The 20,111-nt window shown below is 45.7% G+C and overlaps 1 protein-coding gene and 1 long non-coding RNA gene across 2 annotated transcripts; one reads left to right on the top strand and one right to left on the bottom strand.

Moving 5' to 3' along the window:
• Window positions 1-332: 332 nt before the first annotated feature.
• On the bottom strand, window positions 333-4,181 carry LOC125322605. Its single transcript, XR_007202110.1, has 2 exons — window positions 3,344-4,181; window positions 333-1,006 (listed from the first exon to the last, which is right to left on the bottom strand). It is a non-coding gene; the product is annotated as an uncharacterized LOC125322605 (long non-coding RNA).
• A 387-nt stretch (window positions 4,182-4,568) lies between these two features.
• Window positions 4,569-19,444, top strand: LOC125322603 (centriole, cilia and spindle associated protein). Its single transcript, XM_048296436.1, has 3 exons — window positions 4,569-4,943; window positions 13,237-13,520; window positions 15,384-19,444. Exons 1-3 carry the CDS (start codon window positions 4,649-4,651, stop codon window positions 15,555-15,557), a joined length of 753 nt encoding a protein of 250 aa, XP_048152393.1. The 5' UTR covers window positions 4,569-4,648; the 3' UTR covers window positions 15,558-19,444.
• Window positions 19,445-20,111: the final 667 nt, after the last annotated feature.

Below are 20,111 nucleotides of genomic sequence, written 5' to 3'. Positions count from 1 at the left end.
TTTCATTACCTGCTAATTTTTGTGTAAAACTCAGGCTATGTCTCTGCTCTTGACTTTGCTGTGGTTGTTTCAGACAGAAATAAGGCTGTTTCCCAGACCAAGCTGCTGTCCTCCCTAGTGGGAATGGTACTCCCATTGAAATGGGGGTAGTGGAGGAAACTGGGGTTTGGCATCAATCAGTCATCTGTCATGGATCTGGTCAGAAACTCTAGACCTACCTTTCTACCTGGTTTGCTACGTGTAGAAGAAAAATAATAAGAATTAGGAGGCAGCAATAAGATCCTCAGGAGAAAAGTGCTTTAAAAGGAAAAAGCGTGCTTAGAATTTCAGTGTTATGATTCAAATGGTGTCTTTATTTCATTTTTTAATGAAGGCAAAAATGCAGTAAAGTATACAAGGGAGGAAATTCTAATGTTAGTATCAGCCTCATAAATGTCGTACTTCCTCATCCAGGAATCATTTAATAACTGGCTATTCTCAGTACATGAAAGTCTCTGCCATGAGGTATTGAAGCCAAAACTCATTAGGATTAAATTAATAATAATGTTTATACAGCTACACTGAGAATATCCAGAGCTGCTGTGTCGAGGACGGGGAATGATTCTTGTCTGGCACATACAGAGCTGCTTGGCTGTAGCTGGAGGGGTGAGGGAGGAGTTGTTCTTCACCCAGGACGGTCTCAGCATCCTGCCCCAGAGCTGCTGAATGTCTCTGGAGCTGGTTTGGGATGTTGGGCGCCGTGGCCTGGAGGTTTCTGCACTGTATGTGTCAAGATTAGATTGTGGCAGGGCATGGGGAATGTGGCTGACAGCCACATTCAGCCTCTTGCTTGCCTCAGCCTCAGGTAATGTGTGAATTACAGCATCAGCTCTGCTGGGTGTCTCTGCACACTTCTGTCACAAGTCTTCTTACACAAGTGGTCCCCAGTTGCTTTCCAAGCCTTGCTGCAGCTCCTTCCCCAGGCACTGTGGGATGTACACGCAAACTGTTGGATGGGAGGGTTGACCTGCGAAGGAGAAACTTAAGCAGGAGTGTGAAGGTGCAGCTTACCTCGTAGCACAGTAGCGCACGGGCAGCTGGGTATTCATTTTCATGTCAGCAGGAGTACTAAGCCTGTGCAGTACAATAGAGAGGATGGGTGGAGGCAGCTACTAACACTACTGTGTTATTCATGAAGTATTGACACCTTGCAGGCTCTTGTGAAGATTAGGTGCCTCCTCTGAAGAGTGCAGAATTTAGGGAAAAAATTGCAGAAAATGGGAACTCACAGACTGTGTGCCAGGATCTGGAGCTTGTCATACTGGCATTTCCTGTGTGATGGCTGAGACACGGATCAATGACTGGGCAGTAGGTTTATGAGCACCCCAAGAGAAGCTTGGTTCTGCAAAAGGGGATCCCTACTTGATAGAGAAGTCAACAGAGAGTATCCATGTACCTCTGATATAGCTGTGTCTTCTTAAACTGATGTCATGGTTCAACCCCAGCTGGCAACCCAGTACTGTGCAGTCACTTGGTCACTCCCCTCACTCCTTGGTAGGGTGGGGAGGAGAATCAGGAGAAAAGAACAGGTAAAACTTGTGGGTTGAGATAAGAACAGCTCAATAATTGAAATAAAGTGAAACATAGTTCCAATTATAATAATAACAATAATAACATATAATGATAGTAATAAAACTGGGAGGAAGAGAGAGATAAAACCCAAGAGAAGCCAGTGCTGCACAGTATAATTGCTCACCATCCACTGACTGATGCTCAGCCCACCCCCAAGCAGCAATCAGTGGCTCCCAGGTAACTCCCCCCAGTTTACATACTGGGAATGATGTTTTATGGTGTGGAGCATCCCTTTGGCCAGTTTGGGTCAGTTGTCCTGGCTGTTTTCCCTCCCAGCTTCTGGTGCACCTGCTGGCTGGCAGAGCATGGGAAACTGAAAAGTGCTTGATTTAGAGTAAGCACTACTGACCAACAGCTAAAATATCAGTGTATTACCAACATTATTCTCATACTTAATCCAACACACAGCACTGCACCAGTTACTAAGAAGAAAATTATCTCAGCTGAAACCAGGACAACAGGGAACAGAAGTCCTTTGAGAAAGGAAAGATTGATATAATAAAATATGTGGAAAAAGCGGCAGCATTTTCATAACCACAAGTGACCAGCTAAAACTGTGCAGGTTGATTCAAAATGACATTTTGTACAAAATAACATTTTATAAAAGGAAAGGAAATTCTGCAACCCCCAGACCTTGCTTGCTTATATGAAATCCACTTATGTCATCTCCTCATATAGACTGAGCAGAGTATCAGAGTAAGAAAACAGAGTCCAGGTTAATTGTGGAGGAACCCGCTCTCCTCTCTAGACAACACTGCTACAGCTGCTTTCTCTAGTCCTGTCTTCAGTTACAGGTGTTTTAAAATCTATTGTTCCCTGTTATTTTCCAAGAAATGCCCTCTCTTAGAGCAGGTGGTGCTGAGGACGTGGCTGGATCCCAGCGGGACCACTAAGGGCAAAAGGAGAAGGCATCAGGAACAACCCAGATGCAACTGGAGCCCTCAGTGGGGGTAATAAACGAGTGAGGCAGCTCCCAAATATAATCCTCAGGATAGCACTGGGTGAGGGGAGAAAACTGCTGCATCTGCCTGGTTTTATTCCGGTGCAGTATGTGGGCAAGGCTCCTGCTCTTCTGCCTCGGGCAGGGCGCTGTGAGTGTCACAGCATGGAGAGAAGGAGCCCTCAGAAGGAGCTCCTGTCTCGTTTTTGAGGCAGTTGAGTGGGAGTAGGTGCCCTGCTATTTCGGTGCCTCTCTTCCCAGTAAATACACTGCCCAGACTCTGCTCCCTGGCAGCCCTATCACCACCCACCCTGAGCGCAGAAGGCAGAGCTGAAGGGAGCTGGGGGAGTTACGATGGGTTTTAAAATGGAACCTAACAAGTTGATGGATGCAGATGTACAGCGTGTCTGCCTGAAGCACCAGGCGCTGGCTGTCACTGCAACTGGCCTCTCCTGACTGCATTTTCCTGAATCGCAAAGAACAGCCGGGATTTGTCCAATATCCTGCTGTCATCGGGCTGTTGACATAACTGCAAGGGTTGGGGCATTGTGGGGGCTGAAGGGAGGTATCCAGGTACTTCTGGAAAGGTCAGGCAACATCTCCGTCCCTTTCACTCATGCCTGAGCACCACGGGGTTGGAAAGCCTCAGCCAGTCCACGCAAAACCAGGGCTAAATTCTGCTCGATCTGAGCATCGATTAAACTAAGTCAATTTGGTTATGTTAGCCGTATCGAGGATTGCATCACTCTGCCGCGCAGGCAGAGGTGCTGAGTGTAACACCCGCCCCCTCACCTTAAAGCCACCAACACTTTTGTTTCACTGGAAGAGTGTGGGCCAGCGTTCACCATCCCGGGAATCCGCGCCAGCTTGTGTTTTTTCATTTATCTCAGTCAGGGGACGCACAGGGCAAGGCAAGGAAAAAAACCTGTTTGCTTCCTTATTAGTTAAAAAAAAAAAAAAAAAAGCAGTTTCCTAGAACTGTTTCTGAAAATCCGTCAGTGCCCCCGTGTGTCGGAGCAGGGCCTGGCGAGGAGGCCGGAGAGCCTCTGTGCCGAGCCTGCGCATGGCAAGGGGAGTCAGGTTTGCAGGGGTCCAAAACGGGGCGCTCGCAGCCCGTCGGGCGGGGGGATGACGCTGTCCCCTCCCAGAGTGTGCGCGACACTGTGGCAAAGGCTCTGCAGCAAACCCTTTTCAAGGGCAGTCATGTCCCACAGGGGCACGACTCGCTGGGATGCCCTAGAAACGGTGTGTGGGAGAAGGAAACATCCAGAAATCGCCGAAGAGCCGGGGGTGCGTGTCCGTGTGCGGGCAGGCAAGAGGGCGGAGGGCGGCTGCAGAGGCCGCCCCGGTTTCTGCATTTGCCTCTAAAGCATTTCACATCCCAAGCGACGGCGGCCGCCCAGCTCAGGGCTGGATTAGGCCAATCTGTTCTGGCGCTCCCTGGAGACAGGTTTTTAAAGCAGATTAGCGCAAAATGGAGAGTGCTGCTGCAGCGTTGCCCTGTTGTTGCAGAGGCGTTCGCCTCCCTCCGGCCGGCCCCGGCTGCTGCCCATCCTGGTGCTCTTACAGAAGCAGAACGGGAGGCAGCAGCTCCCCCGCGGTTACCCCGCGGCCCGGGGCGCCGCACGCAGACGGCGCTGCTGCTGCTGCTGCCGCTGCTGCTGCTGCTGCCGCATCGGCCCTGACGCGCTGCGCGGACTCGGGCGGTCTCAGCGGGCCCCGGCAGGCGCTGGGCAGCGCCAGGCTGCCCCTCCGCGGCGCGGCGGGGAGGCTTTCCCGGAGCCTCCCTTGGTGCAGGGATCACCCGGGGCCCAGCACCCCTACTGCTGGGCCCAGGGCTGCGGTGCTTTGGTGTATTTATTAATTATTTTATATTGAATTTAATTTAATTTAACTTAATTTAATTTAATTGTCATCCTCTCTCACCCTGTTCGCTGTGCCTCATGAGCCTGTCCCCCCGCTCCAAGCATCCCTCCCCGCGCGGGGCGGGGCCGGACGCCGCTGTTTGGATTTAAACGTTGCAGCGGGAGGGGGCGGGCTCGGCCGGCGGATCCCGGCTCCCGGTTCCCGGCTGCGGCTCCCGCTCCCGGCTCCGCCATGGTGGTGCCGGCGCGGCGCGTGAAGACGGAGTACATGAAGCGCTTCAAAGAGCCCAAGTGGGAGTCGTGCGGCGCCTGCTACCTGGAGCTGCTGCACTACCGCCTCAGCCGCCGGCTCCTGGAGCAGGCGCACCGGCCCTGGCTCTGGGACGGCTGGGAGCAGGACAGCGGCAGCGGCGGCGGCAGCACCGCCGGGTCCCCTTCGCCGCCGGGAGCCGGCAGCCCCGCGGCCGCGCAGGAGGAGGAGGCGGCGGGAGCGGCAGCGCCGAGCGAGGCGGGACGGGCCAGCCCCGGTAGGGAGCGCGGCGGCGGCGGGGGGACACGTGTGTCCGGTGCGGCCCGAGCCCCCTCCCCGCGGCGGGGCCGTGCTGCCCTGCCCTTCTCCGCGGGGTTCGGCAGAGATGGCTCTGCTTGGGCCGCCCGGCCGCGGCTTGAGGGCCGATCCCCGATGCGGGGGTGCCCGGGCCCGGCGGAGTGGCCGTGCGGGGGCACCCGGCCGCCGCCTGGCCCGTCTTGCCCGCCCCCAGGACATGGCCCGGGGGTGGAACGGCTCATCAGCTAGCCGGATCCTGGCTAGGCCTGCGGAGAAGCCATAGCTGCGGCATCGGAGGTGTCCCTTTAAAGAGCCGAGTGGTGGTAACTCTCATCCTGAGTCACAGCCACTTATGTAAACTGTTGCCATGGGAGCCGAGCATCTCTGCAATTATATAAGCAGGTTCTCGGGCAAAAGCAGCGGCAAATTGGACTGTATGCCAGCGGCTGGCGCTTAACGCAATTGCTTTCCTGGATCTGCACGTGTAATGTGTCTCGGCTGAACACTTGGTTTTTAATGCCGCCTGAGGTTTGATCTTGGGCGCACAGCTGAGTGCGGACAACTTCGTAGTCTGAACAGGTGCAGAGCTGATAACATTCTGTTCTCTTCTAGCATTGAATAATTCCCTTTTGGTGTCTCACCGTCTAACTAAGAGAGTGGTTAGGCAGATAATAACACTGTCAAGCTTCCCAAGCTGGCATTTTTTTATCCCATAAGATATTGTTTCTTACCTGTAGTGAAAGAATTACTCTGGCAGCCATTGATTAGTGTTTTGACATGTTTTTTGAATCATCTGTCTATCTGTTGTACAGTAGCAGGGAAAATCCTTGAGAACTGGTCAGTTAAGCCTCGTGCTGCTTGTTTGTTTGTTGTTTTTTTTTTGTTTTTTTTTTTTGGTTTTTTTTTTTTTGGTTTTTTTTCCTCTTGGAGTTAGATGTGCTTGTTTGGAGTGGGGAAAATAATCTGATTCAAAGCCCTTTGGGGCCTGAGCTTTCCAGAATGATTTGTGTTCTGATATTCAAGACTAAACTGCATTCACAGACCTTAAGAATACCACATTACACAAAAGCTTTAGCTATGCTGTCATCTGTTCCAGAGGCTTGGTGTTTCAGAGCATATTAGCGATGTGGGGTTCTGCAGTGAGCTGGGTGGGCCTTTGGCACCCAGGCCTCCCATGGGGGTGCACACAGCTGCTGGGGTAATCCACTCCACCTCCCCAAAGCTGTTGCTCTGATTCCAGCTGGGATAATTTTATACCGGTATCTGGTACAGTGCTGTGTGTTGGATTCAGTATGAGAATAACATTGATAACACACGGATGTTTTTAATAGTTGCTCAGTAGTACTTACCCTAAATCAAGGACTTTTCAGTTTCCCATGCTCTGCCAGCCAGCAGGTGCACCAGAAGCTGGGAGGAAGCATAGCGAGGACAACTGACCCAAACTGGCCAAAGGGATACTCCACAGCCAGGAAGTCGTGCCCAGTGTATAAACTGGGGGGAGTTGTCTAGGAGCCAGTGCATCACTGGCTTGTCTTGTGTTTTATTCTTCCCTTTTCATTACTATTATTATACTTTATTTCAATTATTGAGCGGTTCTTACCTCAACCCCTGAGTTTTTCTGATTCCGGTTCCCATCCCTCGGCGGAGGGAGGGAGTGTGTGACTATGTGACACTTAGTTGCTGGCTGAGGTTGAAGCACAACAGCTGTGCAGTGGTGGAAGCACCCAGCTCACCAGTGCGGTACAGAGTATTAGCAGGCCTAGGCTTGCTCTCCTCAATCAGGCCTTGAGGAAGTTAGACTGGGAGCACGTGTGGAAGAACTACATAGTATCTCAGTGAGAAGCAGAACTAAGGAATTGCAACAGATCAGGGAGTGGTTGCATGGGAAAAGGTGATGCTGTCTGAAGGCTTGGCTTTTAGTGGCAGGAGGTGAAAGCTGTTGAAGCTGCACTCAGAACCTGGCATTCCCAACTTTTCTGATGCAGTTTGAATATGTACAAGCCTGGGGCAGTTGAGGTAGGAACCTGAATTTCTTTTCATTCTTCTTGTTGAGCCTGTGGATAGAGCACGTAAACCTGCTACAGTTTGATGACGCTGGCAGTTGCCAAGGCTAGAGACTGCTGGCCAGCATGCTCTGCTCACTCCTTAGCCTGCTCCCTGATTCCCTCCCCGACTCCTATCTAGGGAAAGATCCAGCTGGAGTTACTTGGTAGCCTGATTCTGGTTGGGATTTCACAGGGAATAAAAGCTTGTTGGCTGTGCAGGCACTTTCTGTGGTCAGTGATGGTGCGTGTGACTATCCAGTGTGTGCATAGTTGTGTCCTCAGGCCTGTATCAGTGGCAAAGGGACTGTGGAGCACCAGTGGCCTGGCAGGCTGCAGGGTTTTGGGCAGTTGTGCTTCTGTAACTGATACACCTTTGCCATGGATGCTGTAAGGGAATGCCTAATGTTCTGCTAGGTCCTTGCTATGCGATACTTACAGTGGGAGAAAAATCTGTACTTAATATTTGCTTCTTTGCCAAATGGCTTAGGACAAACATTTCTTAACTTCTGCAAGTATTTAAGAGCTTTGCTAAGTCCTTAGCAAAAAGACTGAAAACAGCTCTGCTTAGGCAGCTGGATTTAGTGGATATTTATTGTATCTTAATGCACATATAATATAAGGAGGTGACTCATTTAGTACTGGACAATTCTAAGGATGTATTTTTCTTCTGCTTACTGGCTGGCTAATTAAAGCATGCGGAGGAGATAACATAGAAACTACCACTCTGAAGCTTCTACTATTAAACTGCTTTTTTTTTTTTTTTTTTTTTTTTTTTTTTTTACTTTGAAAGAACTTAATTACACTGAAGTGCTGTGGGGGTAGCTGAGTGTGCTCATGTTGATGACATCTTTTGTCTTCTGAATCTGACATCCGCCCACATGCTGGAGCATCCTAGCTGTTACTTGGCTACTGCTGCTCCCTGCTGTTTTGTGCAGAATCTGATTTCTGCCTGAGTGGTATTGACAGTGCCTGTTGCCAAGATGGTTGGCCAGCACTTATGTTGTTAATATCTGAGGTAAATGCAATTCATAATGGTGTGTGCGGCCCTGGTTTCCTCTTTCTCCCGCTGAGATGAGCCCGTGTATGTTTGTAAAAGTCGTGAATGCTTCTGGTGCATGTAGAGAAAGTGGATGTAGGCAGCTTGGCTTTAAGGTTCAGTGGTGTTGGTCTAAAGCAGTACCAATGTGAACCCCTGGGGCAGCACGTGGGACAAAGATGCTTTGTCACTGTGTCTTGCACTGAAGCTATGGCTGAGTAGCCATATGATACCAAGGTGTGCTCGGAGGCAACTTTGGGTTAATTCCTTCTGGGCCTCCACATGCAGCAGCTGTTTGTGAGATTGTTCTATGGAACATGCCCAGGCGCAGATGTGCTTTAAACATAATCCAGCAAAATCTTGACCTAAATCAACTGGTGTAGTTGTGGTGTAGACACATCCTCAAAGCTGTCAACAGAGCCCAGTGGGCTGGTAAGTAGAAGACAGAAGTTCTTGGCAGCAGTGCTGCTGTCAGACCTGTTGCTTGTGAAATGACACTGCTGCACACACGTGCAGGATGAAGGCATCTTTCAGTCCTTATTGCCATTTTGCCTTCAGCAATTTTGTGCAGTGGTCTTAAGTGACAGCAGTGACAAGCTGCCATCAAAGGAGTTGCCCCAACAGTATTTGTAAAGCGACTGATCTGGATTAGTGGAACTAAACAGAAGATCCAATTTCAGACTTGTTCCCTGATCTTGTCTGTCATCATGTCGCAGGTGTATTTGCTGGCCCATGTACGTGGGAAAGAGTAGCTTGTGGTGGGGAAAGAAGGCAAAGCTATCAATTCAGGGGTTTATAGTACTGTTACTTAAAGTTGCTCCAATTTTTTTTTCCTTTGGAAACAAGCTTTGCTGTCAAGCCAATCCAGTAATTGCTTTCCAAACTCTACTGCAGATGAAGCTTGTGTGAACTTAACTAGCTCTGAGCTGCTGTGTGGCTGCTAGCTCCAGTGTTGCCTCACACAAGATCTGCCTTGAAGAATGATGCTGCAATCTGTTTCATCTGTAGTAATTTACTTTCTACCTAGCTGCAGTTTGTCGATACCCACAACTGGTTATGTAGCACCTTCAAGAGGTGTTGGAGACCTGCCCCATTTGGGGAGGTGTTGGCACAAAAGCAGGAAACTCCACGTTCTGCCTGCAGCAATTCCAGCACAAAGTGCTTCTCCTGATGCTGGGGTACTGCTGTAAGGAGCCGACATCTCCATACAGAGATAATACTGCTGACCCCTGTGACCTGGCCTGTGGGTTTAATCAGAAGGCTGCTGATACTTGCAGTAAGTCAGCAGGGCCCTTGAAATGGGGGTCCTGTCTGTCCCCCGGGGCATGCAGTGTTGTGGGAGAGAGCAGCTCCTCTGGAGCCCTTCCCGCTTGAGCCAGGAGCGGAGCTGTTACGCAAGCGGGGCGATGCAGCAGGGTTTAAGTGACCTCTTCTGGCCAGGAGCTTTCAGCAGCCGTGTTGGGTGGGCCTGACAGACTTGTTCTGCCTGTTAAGCACTTAATCCCCTCCTGTCCATCCAGTGTGCTCTGCTTAGCATCCATGATGCAGTTTTAAACGTTTCTAGCTTTCCCCCTCTCCTGTCTAATCCCTGTAAATGCTGCAAGCTGGTCAGTTCTGAGTTTCCTGTGTCTGCTGGAGCTGGTGCTCTGCATGGGAAGGAGAAGATGGGTAGATGTTGCTGGTGCCTGGACTCCCTGAGCAGCTGGGTCTAAGTCCTGCTGTCAACTGCTGCTTTTCTGACTGCCTGTGAAAAGTGTTGCCTAAAAAAAAAATGGCTTGGATATAAACCATAGTTTTAAATAAAAGGCTTCAATAACTTAGAGATCTTGAGCCTTCCCCAGCTGTGTCCTGTGTAAATGCTCTGTGGGAGTGGGTTCATGGAAATACCTGCTCTAATAGCAGGTGTTCATAAGTGCTACAGTGCACTCTGGCATACAGCATTTACTGCAAGGCTGTGCACAGGACTCTGCGTGCCATTTACCCATATGCTTTTATTGCTATTTTGGGACAAGCTGGCTCAATCATTTCTGGACCAGCTGGAGCTATATCCTAGTGAGCAGCATCCCCAGGCATGGCTGATGCCTTGTTTTTTAAAGCTAAACTATCCATATAACTGCAGAGCCCCCACTTTCCTGTATTTTTAAGTCTCTAAATGCCACTTCTGCTGTTTATGAAGTCTGTGTCGCTCCATCCTCCTTTGCAGAGAGAGAAGATGCCATTTTCCCTTGAATGGAGGATGGAACAGCTTTCCAAAATGAAAGCACTCCTGAAAGCAGAATCAACAGCAATATGTTCCCTTCCAGTGCTTAATTTTCTCAAAACAGTGCTTCCTTCTGATAATGGACCCAGGCAGTCTCTCCTTTGGAGTGGCTCTGCAGGGAGATGCTCAGATAATATTTTGTAGGGGGATAGCTCTGTGCTGCCTGTTTGTAGCCTTGATGAATGAGCTGCCTTGTTTCAGAGGTGAAGCTGTGCGTCCCAGAGCCCAGGACGCAACGCAAAACAAGTCTACTGCCACACTGAGGTCACTGCTGCTGTCTTTTACCAGCCTTGGCTATAGTAACTGAAAGTAAGTCCAGCCAATATTTAGGTATGTAAAATTCATCTAGCCATTTTTACTCTCGATATGCTTCTGCTTTGGCCTTGACTGATTTTTTTTTTTTTTTTTTTTTTTTTTTGGTTCTTTTGTGGGGTCATTCAACTGAATTCTTAACAAATACAGCTCTAAATAATTAAACATTGCTGGCCACTCTTGACTAAATACTCAGCTGTGTTGCAGTATCACCTGTAGATGAGTGCTACACCTGCACATCTTGGAAGATGGGTATAGACAAGCCTGAACAAGGCCCAGCACCAGGGCCTCTGTGCTGGTTGACAGCAAGTAGAAAGCATGCTGGCAAGGCTAACATCTAGCAAGAGAGCATAAGGCTTGCCTTAGGGGAACTCTGGGGCATGGAACAAGTCTTGATATCTTTACCCTGCAAGTGTGGAGTGAGTGCAAGAGTAAATGAGTGCTTAACCAATGTGCCAGGCAGGTAATTTCTATTTCATCAGAACTGGATGGATGCAGAATTGAAATTAAAGCAGTGTCAGATTGGGCATGTACGTGCTTGAAATCACAGCAATTAGCAGGAATGGTTGCAATTTCATCACAGGATTGGCAAGATCTTCTGCCTTTAATGATGAAGACACTTGGGTAAAAATTGTGCTACTTGTCCATGGTCAACCTGTCAATATGTAAGCAAGCCCTAAAACGGATGAACTCCCTATGACAGTGAAGGAATTCCTCCTGTCCATACCAGCATATGTTGGTGGTGGCTGAAAGTGCTGAGACTTGGAACAGAGGTGGCTTGGAGCTGGTCCCCACCAGAAGAAGATGGTGTGGTAGGAAACTCGCAAGTTTGGTGTGTTTATATCAGCAGAGTTTGAGTGATCACTGTGCGTGTCAGAAAACAGCATCTAATGATCAAAGGTGGAGACTTGAAGGGAATTGGTTACTGGAAGGGAATTGGTAGACTCCTATGCTGTTAGGTGAATAAAAGTCTTTAGTTGCCTTGTGCATAAAAGGCATGGTTGGCCTAAAAGTCACAGAGATGTCAGATCACAATGTCTGCCTGTGCCTGCCCACAATGTCTAGGGGCCATGTTCAATGTCTAGCATACACTTCCAGCTTGTCCATACTACTGCTGAAGATTTGCAGGATGGAGAATGAAAACGGGGTTCTTTGTATGTACTTTTTTCCATGGTAATTTTTCGCTAATGTACTGTAAGCAGTATATCTGATTAACTTGCTCATTATAGAGTAATGGAATTGTTTAGGTTGGAAAAGACCTTTAAAATTGAATCCAGCCATGAACACAGCACTGCCAAATCCACCTCTAAAATCTATGTCTCAAAGTGACTCATCTACATATCTTTAAATACCTCCATGCATGGGGACCCAACCACTTCCCTGGGCAGCCTGTTCCTATGCCTGGCAACAATTTAGGTGAATACATTTTTCTTCATATCTAGTGTAAACTTCCTCTGATGCAATTTGAGGCCACTTCCTCTTTTCCTGTCACTTCTTCCCTGGAAGAAGAGATGGATCTCCCCCCCCCCCCCGCCCTCCCAGCTACAGCCTCCTTTTAGGCAGTTGTAGAGAGATGAGGTCTCCCCTGAGCCTCCTTTTCTCCAGGCTAAACAGCCCCAGCTCCCTCAGCTGCTCCTCACAGGACTTGTGCTCCAGACCCTTCCCCAGCTCTGTTGCCCTTCTCTGGACATGCTCCAGCACCTCAATGTCTTTCTTGTAGTGGGGGTCCCAGAACTGAACACAGGTGTGGCTTCACTGGTGCCACAAACAAAGGAAAACTAGTTCCTCCCTAGCACTATAGTGCAAGAAGATTGGATCTTATGGAACAGTTGTTTCTCTGTGTTTTTATTAATTAATATTTTATATAATGCTGATTCAGCCCTCAGTGGTGATCTAAAACTGTGGTGATTCAGCCTTTAAATGCTCTTCCACAAACCCTGCTCTCCATACCCAGTGTCTGGAGGACTTTTGCTGGCCCCTTGCTATGGAAGGCTTAAATGTGTGGGAGAAATGAGCCTTGGAGAGTAATGCCTGCAGAGTGAGGTACTTTAAATATACAACATAATTCACCGATCAGGTAGCAAGGGTGATGTCCACCACTTTGTGGGTTTTTGCTTCACACTCTCCTCTCTTTCACAAGCAGAAAACCATGACAGAGATATATGTATAAACAGGGAGGTTGAAAATGAATCACTTTTTCCAGAGGAAGCTGATAATATGAGGGATTTAATATTGCACGTACTCTTACCAGACTTCATCTCTGACTGGCTAGCAGCATCTATGTGGCATTCAGTGCTCCATCTGGTTGCTGTCTGAGAGATGCAAAGATGAAATAGCGAAGACAGAACATCACTGGAAACAGTCTTTAAATTCTGCCTGGAGCTGTTGATTATCTGTAACCTCACTGGTGAAAGGCATTTTTAAGTGTGTAAAAGCTGTATTGTAGTCGCTAAAGAAAGAATGAAGACATTTGAGCAAGGTATATGTCTGCTACTAAGGAAGTAATGACTTCTTGCATTTCTAAAAAAAGCACAGCTTCAATGATGTATTGAGAGGCTGTGCAAAACAGACATTAATATGCTGTCATTGGGCGCTTAAAGCATACCTTTTTTTTCTTTAGAGAAAGAAAAAGAAGAACAGGAAAAGCAGGAGAAGGAAGAGCAAGAGAAAACTGTAGAACATGCTCCTGTAAAGGAAGCAGACAAAACCAGCCGTACAGGACGACGTCCGAGTCGAAGTGCCTTGTCCAGTCGTAATGATCGAAAATCAGCCAAAAGTCCCCAAAGGACAGATGCACCAAAGGAGAATAAACATCCATTTGCTCTGTATGGGTGGGGAGAAAGACAGACGGATACTGGAAGCCAGAAAACTCACAATGTCTGTGCTTCTGCTTCGGTGAATGAAGTAAGTAGGAACTTCTGTTTCATTAAAAGGCAGTGACTACTTAGTGCCCAGAGATGTCTTAGTATCTAGGTAAAATTTCTAAGGGGTCCCTTTACTTGAATGTATGGAGATTCCAGCAGTAGATCCTAGCAATAAACCTGAAGAGTCTTGAGATGCCCAAATAAGAGTTCTTTACTGTTAGTTGGTTTGGATACTTCCCAGGTTTGACTAATACTTGCAGTTCTAATTACAACCTGGGTGTCGTGTTTCTGGCTGTTACAGTGTTACCAGCAAAACTGGCTGGTATAAAAGTATCTCTGCATTCTGAATTTCATGGAAACAAGAGAAAAGCAGGTAGCTGGCAGCAGGCACCCCACAGCAGGCAGGTATATAAACACTGGGGTATAAAAACACTTGTGCTTTGAAGGAGTGACTTCTGCAGGGGCACCTCCTAGACTAAGAGCCTCACTGAGATGGTACAAATGCTTTTCTGCTAAAATGTCTTGTCTAGCAGCCTGTTTTGGTGGGTTGCCAGTAGGAAACGTTGCTCGCAGCAGAATGGTCTATCAGATGGCTGATGGATTACAAGGCTGGTGTAAATATTACCAAAATAGCACAAATAAAATTCATGTGGTCATGGACAGCACCAGGATTCTGCTGTACTGGGGCTCTGTTTCCTGGCTTAGAAACAGCAAGGGAGTGTTATAACAGATCCATTTCTTTCTTCTCTATAACTCTCCTAGGCTGGTAAAACATAATCATTAATGCACCCCTGCCAGCATCTTGTTTTACTTATCTTACTACTAATGTACAGTCTGAATCTATGACACAGATACCTGAGGACTGAGGTGGGGGTTGTCATAATGTGCAAGATGGAGCTGGCCTTTAACGGGCTGTCTTGGAATGGGTTTGAAGCCCAGGCTTTTCCTTCCTGGACAGCTCAACCCTTTGAGCAAAATGAGGAACTTGGGCCTCACAGCTTTGGAAAGAAGCTGCCTTTCTTGATAATGGACACTAATGCAGAATTGATAAGTTTTGTTCAGTGCTCAAAATAGTTGACTGGTGCTTTATGTTGAAGCCTAGAAGAGGCTGAAGCCTGACTTGGGCAGATATATTTCTACTTTATCTTAGACTTCTAACATTTCTTATGCTAGAAACAGTAATGCAACACCTCAGCTTGGGTCTTGAGTTTGGACTGAGTGGGCAGAACACTCCTGAACACTCCCAATTATGTAGTGTTTTGTCACTGAGGATGTTTCTTTATGTATGACTACTTACAGCCTGCTCAGGTTACTTGTCTTTGCATGCCTGAAAGGTGTTACTTTTTCCTAACTGAGATGGGAGACAGAGTTTTCAATCTGGAGATATAAGCAAGCAAACATAGAGACTGACTCTTCATATTAAATTTTGGGGGAAATATAATTCATTAATATAAAAATGTATGTAATTGTGTGTTCAGCATATTGTTCAAAATTAAGATCTTTAGTCTCTAGTAAGGGATCCTCCAGGGTTTGGTCTTACTAATATGGCTTAGGTTTTAAGGGATGCTTGGGCATATTGAGGGGTGTTTAAGATTTTAAATGATAGAAATAGAGAATTGAAGGTTTTAGAATACATCTGAGTAAGACTATGAAACATTCGAGATTTTTGCAATCATTTAATAGTTTGAAATGTGAAAGATAATGCAGAACAGAATTTGAAGCACTTTTCATGAAAAAAAAATCTGTGTTCAGTTAGTGGTACAAATTTCAGAAGAAAATACAACCTCGCTCACAATCCCTGTTCCTTCAGGATGGGGACTGGGACAAATAAAAAGTGATCCTCGTCATTCCTGACAGGTTCCTAGGCTGTTTTCCTTCTGTAATGGTGACTCTGGTCTTTTAGATTCACGAATCTGCTCTACGAGCAAAGAACAGGAGACAAGTGGAGAAAAGGAAGCTTTCTCAGAGGCGAGTGCGATCAGCAGAAGCAGAAAACACTTGGCGAACAAAGCCCTCCCCACCAGACAACCCCTGGATGACAGAGTACATGAGATGCTACTCAGCAAGAGCTCTCTGAACCCGGATTCCCTTAGGCATCCTCAGAAGAAGTTACGCATATCAGGACACTGGTGCAAGGAACCAAACTACTTATGCAAGGTTTTTATAGGGAGTTTCCAGCTGTTAAAATATTTGTTACAATGTTTTTATCTTGGCTACCTACCTCACAGTGGGGTGTATCCTTGGAGCCATAACATTTGAAGAGGCTTTTAGATATAACTACCCAAACTTTTAAATAATTCCCCTTTTGGGAATTTTTCTAATGCTTCAGTTAGCTTGTTTTGAGGGTGGGAGGGGGAACCTTAGCATACAGGGAGTCAAAGCAAACACTTTTTTGATCATGGTTACAAATAATCTGTTTTCCCTTATTTGAAGTACAAGTCATGGGGAGATGGTATTGGGGAAAGACTTTAAAGGAGTGATGGAGGTGCCTTTGTATTTATAAAATGATTTAACACTTTTATGAAAATAAGCATATGAAGACAGGCAACAGGATGCCAGTATGTCTGGTAATTAGCACTAATAAATGTAGATGCTTTAGGCAGACAAATACCAAGTATTGTCTGTATACAGAAACTTCAGAAACAACAACAAAAAAACCCAAACAAAACCCAATCCTGTTTGATTAGTGAATCTGCTGATGCTAACATTTATCACTGTTTCTAAGGTCATTAGAATAAACTACTCATTTTCAGGGCAAGAAACAGCTACAGGATGGTTTTGCTGTAGCTGTTCCTGTTGTACCAAAAAACTAATGTAGACAATCATTATCTGATAGCTGCCGCTCAATAAGCAGTTACTTGTCCTACAAACATAGAATTGTACCACTGTACTATCCTTGTGGTCACACTTAGTCTGTACTTAATCATGTAAATGCATTTATTGAAGGAGAGGGCTGGCTCCTTTCTGGTGAGGTCTATTTTTAACACTTCAGAGTATCTATTAAGCTCAGTGGGGGTCAGAGTGCAATATGCATTCCACTTGGAGGTATTGTACAAGTATATTGTTAAAGGGTTTAAACTTGAAATTTGTGTTGATAAAACTTGCAGATGAAGTCCTGAGAAACTTGCTGCCTCTTGAAATTGGTGCAGAGCCCCTCACTTGTGGGGGGATGGGGAGGGGGTAAGGGCTAGGGAAAGGAGGGGTGTATCCTTTAGTAAACAAGAACATATAATGAAGTTTGAATACTTTTGTTTTGTAGGTCCTACTTCTACATAGTAAGACATTGTGATATCCTTGGTGGTCTTGTTTCCCTCAGGTGGCTGTAAATTTTTTTTTTCAGTTTGCTAACTACGCTTTAGGCAGATGATTGCTGTAGTTGTGAGCTTCAAAGTTTTGTTCAGATGTGTAGCGTGTTAGTTACATATGTTGGTTATCTCGGTTTAGTTGTTTTGAAGCTTGTGCTTTACAGGCTGGACACTTTCCCACAGGAAGCATACTTGCACTTCTGCAGCAGAAACCTGCATTAGTTTTAGCTTCATTCCACAATCTCAGTGAGTAAGCAGGACTCTAGAACTACTATTGCAACAGAGTACACATGCTTAGTGAAAAGTCTGATTGTGCTCTTGAAGAAAGTAATATTGTGCAAAGGGTCCAAGCACTGCTGCCTCCTAGTGTCTATTACACCACTAAAGGTTTCATTACCCACAGTTTTGTTAAGATGTCCTAGAATCTATGAAATTATAATCTGCGCTTTTTTAAAAAACCTGTCTTTTAAGCATAAAGCTATAAAAATACAGACAACTCTTGTTGAAGGCTACCTATTTAAGATCTTACAGCTTTTAAGTCTGGGAAAGCACAGTATGATTAAGAACCCCTGTATTTCAGCTGCTACCTAAAGTACAGGCTAGAACTTCCTGAAACTTTAGAACAGTGCCCCAAACTGGGGAAAACCATTCCAGAGGATGCCTTTACTCCATATGAGATTCTTTTGATTTCCTTTTATGTTGTTTTCCTCTTTAAATAACTGCTGTAAATATGCTTAGTTTGCTTCTGATGCTGTTGCAATTCCAGAAGCCACTCAAGCTTTGAACAACAGTGTCAAAGCACCAACTCAGTAGTGTTTAACAGCCTTATTCAATAAAAACTTGCCTGTTCCTGTTGCCCACAGGCTTTGTAGGCTTTATGTAACTACAGCAGATGGATTGTGCCCTCAGTGCATTTTGTCACATTCACACTCAACAGTTTCCTTGATTGTGTAGGGCAGGACTCGTCTTGCCACGCTTTCGAAGACAGCTTCTACAGTTCTCTCTTCCCACAGGGAATGGAGGAGCTAGGATGACTATGTGCCTGCCTTAAGTACCCATATTTGGATAAGGTGTATCTCCCATTAGGTGTCGGTGTATTCAATAATTATCGGAGGCTTAAGTGTCTTCTGCCTTGGATACTGGGAACCAAACTTAAAACATCTCCAACAGGCCGGTTTAGGTGTTCAGCAGAGCATGAAAATTTTCAACAGCACCAAGGCTGCTGTATACTGAGGAAATTGTCTAGCTCTAATCCTTGTCTGGTCAAGAGGTGTCCCTCACAAAGATCATTTACTAGAAGACAGCAGAGACACTGATAAGGTCTTGTGAGTTGTTGCTGTTGTGTTTTTTCAAATGGTCAGTAGCCAAAACAATCCTGGGTGCTATGTTGGTACTATTGGGGTTTAGGTAATACAATGCCTGAAGTGAGGAGTAAATTATTCTGCAAATCAGGTAGCCTTCCTGCATTTGGGCATTACTTGACTAAAAAGCTACTATTTTGCTTAGACTACAGGAAATAGTACAGTTCTGATCACTGCAACCTCTATGTGCAAAGTATTTGGCCTGGAAAACTGCTGGTGTTTTGATGTCAACAAATGAAAAGCCAGTTGAATTGTGAAGCAGAACTTTCCAGATGTAAAAGCTTTAACTGTATTCCATAGATTCCTACAGGAGGTGGCCATTTTGCTTCAAATTGGACTCACTAGAAAATAGAAAACCTAGTGAATGTCTCCCTATCAATTAAGGAATTTCTGAACTTTGTCTTGCATGGACTCTTGAATTTAGCCAAGTGGTGAACACTTCTCACTCCTGTTTTAGAAATAAAACTTTTTGCCAAGAACACAGTAAATACTCAATTGTCCAAAGTCTTCATTAAAATTACTGTTTATTCCTTTATGTTTCTGAAAGTACTTAGCTAAGTGGAGCAAGAGTTTTACAATATATTATGCTGCAGTTTAACTATAGTGTTGTGAAGACTAGTGTTTAGAGTGTAAAATGTTACCATGCACCCTGCCTAAGAATGTCCTGTAAAATACAGTAGCATGCCTGTTCAGCCACTGCTGTCACATCTTTGCAACTATGAAATACAGACTTTTTCACAGGAAGCTGAGATAGTCAAGGTGATAGCTAAACTTAGAGCCAACTTCAACAAAACTGAGGGACAGACCTAAATTTCTGGTAAGAATTTTATCCAGGTAGCACATGCACATTTAAATTGAATTTTTAACACATAGGGAAGCGTATCTGTTCTCATTTTTTATGGTATAATGTAGTGCCACTGAACTATAAAGGCCTGACTTTTTTTTTACTGTGATAGGGACCAAATGCTAGCAATCTGAGGGCCTAATGTGTGGTAACCTGGATGTTCCAGTTTCTTTTCCAGCTCAGTGCACTCAGCAGCAAAGCCATAAATGGAGCCTGACTCAACACCTTGACAAGTAGCCTCATGAAATTAGGGGTACAAGTAAATGGGAAGCTGCCTCAGCTATTGTTAGCACTGAATTCACTTTAAAACAATAGGGAAATACCATCTAAGCTTGAAGCAATATGTGTTTTTTAAAATTTTTAAACAGTATTTGTTTTTAATGCTTCTGTATTGTCTATTATTAATAGTGTAGTGTCAACTTGTACATGTGAATAAAATGAGTGACACAAAGTGCCTGGACTGCTTGTACTGTGCTTTTTGGGGTCTCAGATTTTTTTTCCCCCCTTACAGGGCACTTTAGTCCCTGCATGCAAACTGTGGCTTCTGCTGGTCCCAGATATTATCTCCTAGAATGTAACTGACAGGCTTCTGTAATGACTAAGGTCGGGTATGAAGTTAGATTACAGTTACCATTCCAGTCTCTTATGTTCCTCCTGTAACTCTCCCAGAGATTCTTAACACCCTTTCCCAACTTGAATCACATTTCTACCCCTACTGTGATAAGAAAAGAACCCAGCTGTAAAAGCTATCTGAAATGCTATGCCTTTGAGAACATGAATTTAGAGCTTTGGAAGAAAAAGGGTAACAGATAAAAACAGGAAGCTGTATCACTAAGAACAGGTATACTCATGCAAACAGGAAAAGTTAAGCTATTAAGTGTTGGCTACACTAAAATTCTCTGCCATGGGTTCTACAATAAATGAATATTTTTACTCCGTGGGTTTACAATGTATTTCTTGATATTTTTATAGGGTTAATTCTTTTAGCATATAAAATATAATGGAAATGAGGTACATAGAAAAATCAGGTTTTTCTGGGGCATTCACTTTTTATAGGACCTACTTGAGCCATACTGCATACCTGGTTGAATACAAAGAATGGATAAGATGGGACAACTGTG

Source organism: Corvus hawaiiensis, chromosome 3 (assembly GCF_020740725.1).
Source record: "Corvus hawaiiensis isolate bCorHaw1 chromosome 3, bCorHaw1.pri.cur, whole genome shotgun sequence".
NCBI classification, from domain to species: Eukaryota; Metazoa; Chordata; class Aves; order Passeriformes; family Corvidae; genus Corvus; species Corvus hawaiiensis.
The sequence above is the reverse complement of the archived record's forward strand: the minus strand, read 5'-3'. Positions and strand labels throughout refer to the sequence as shown.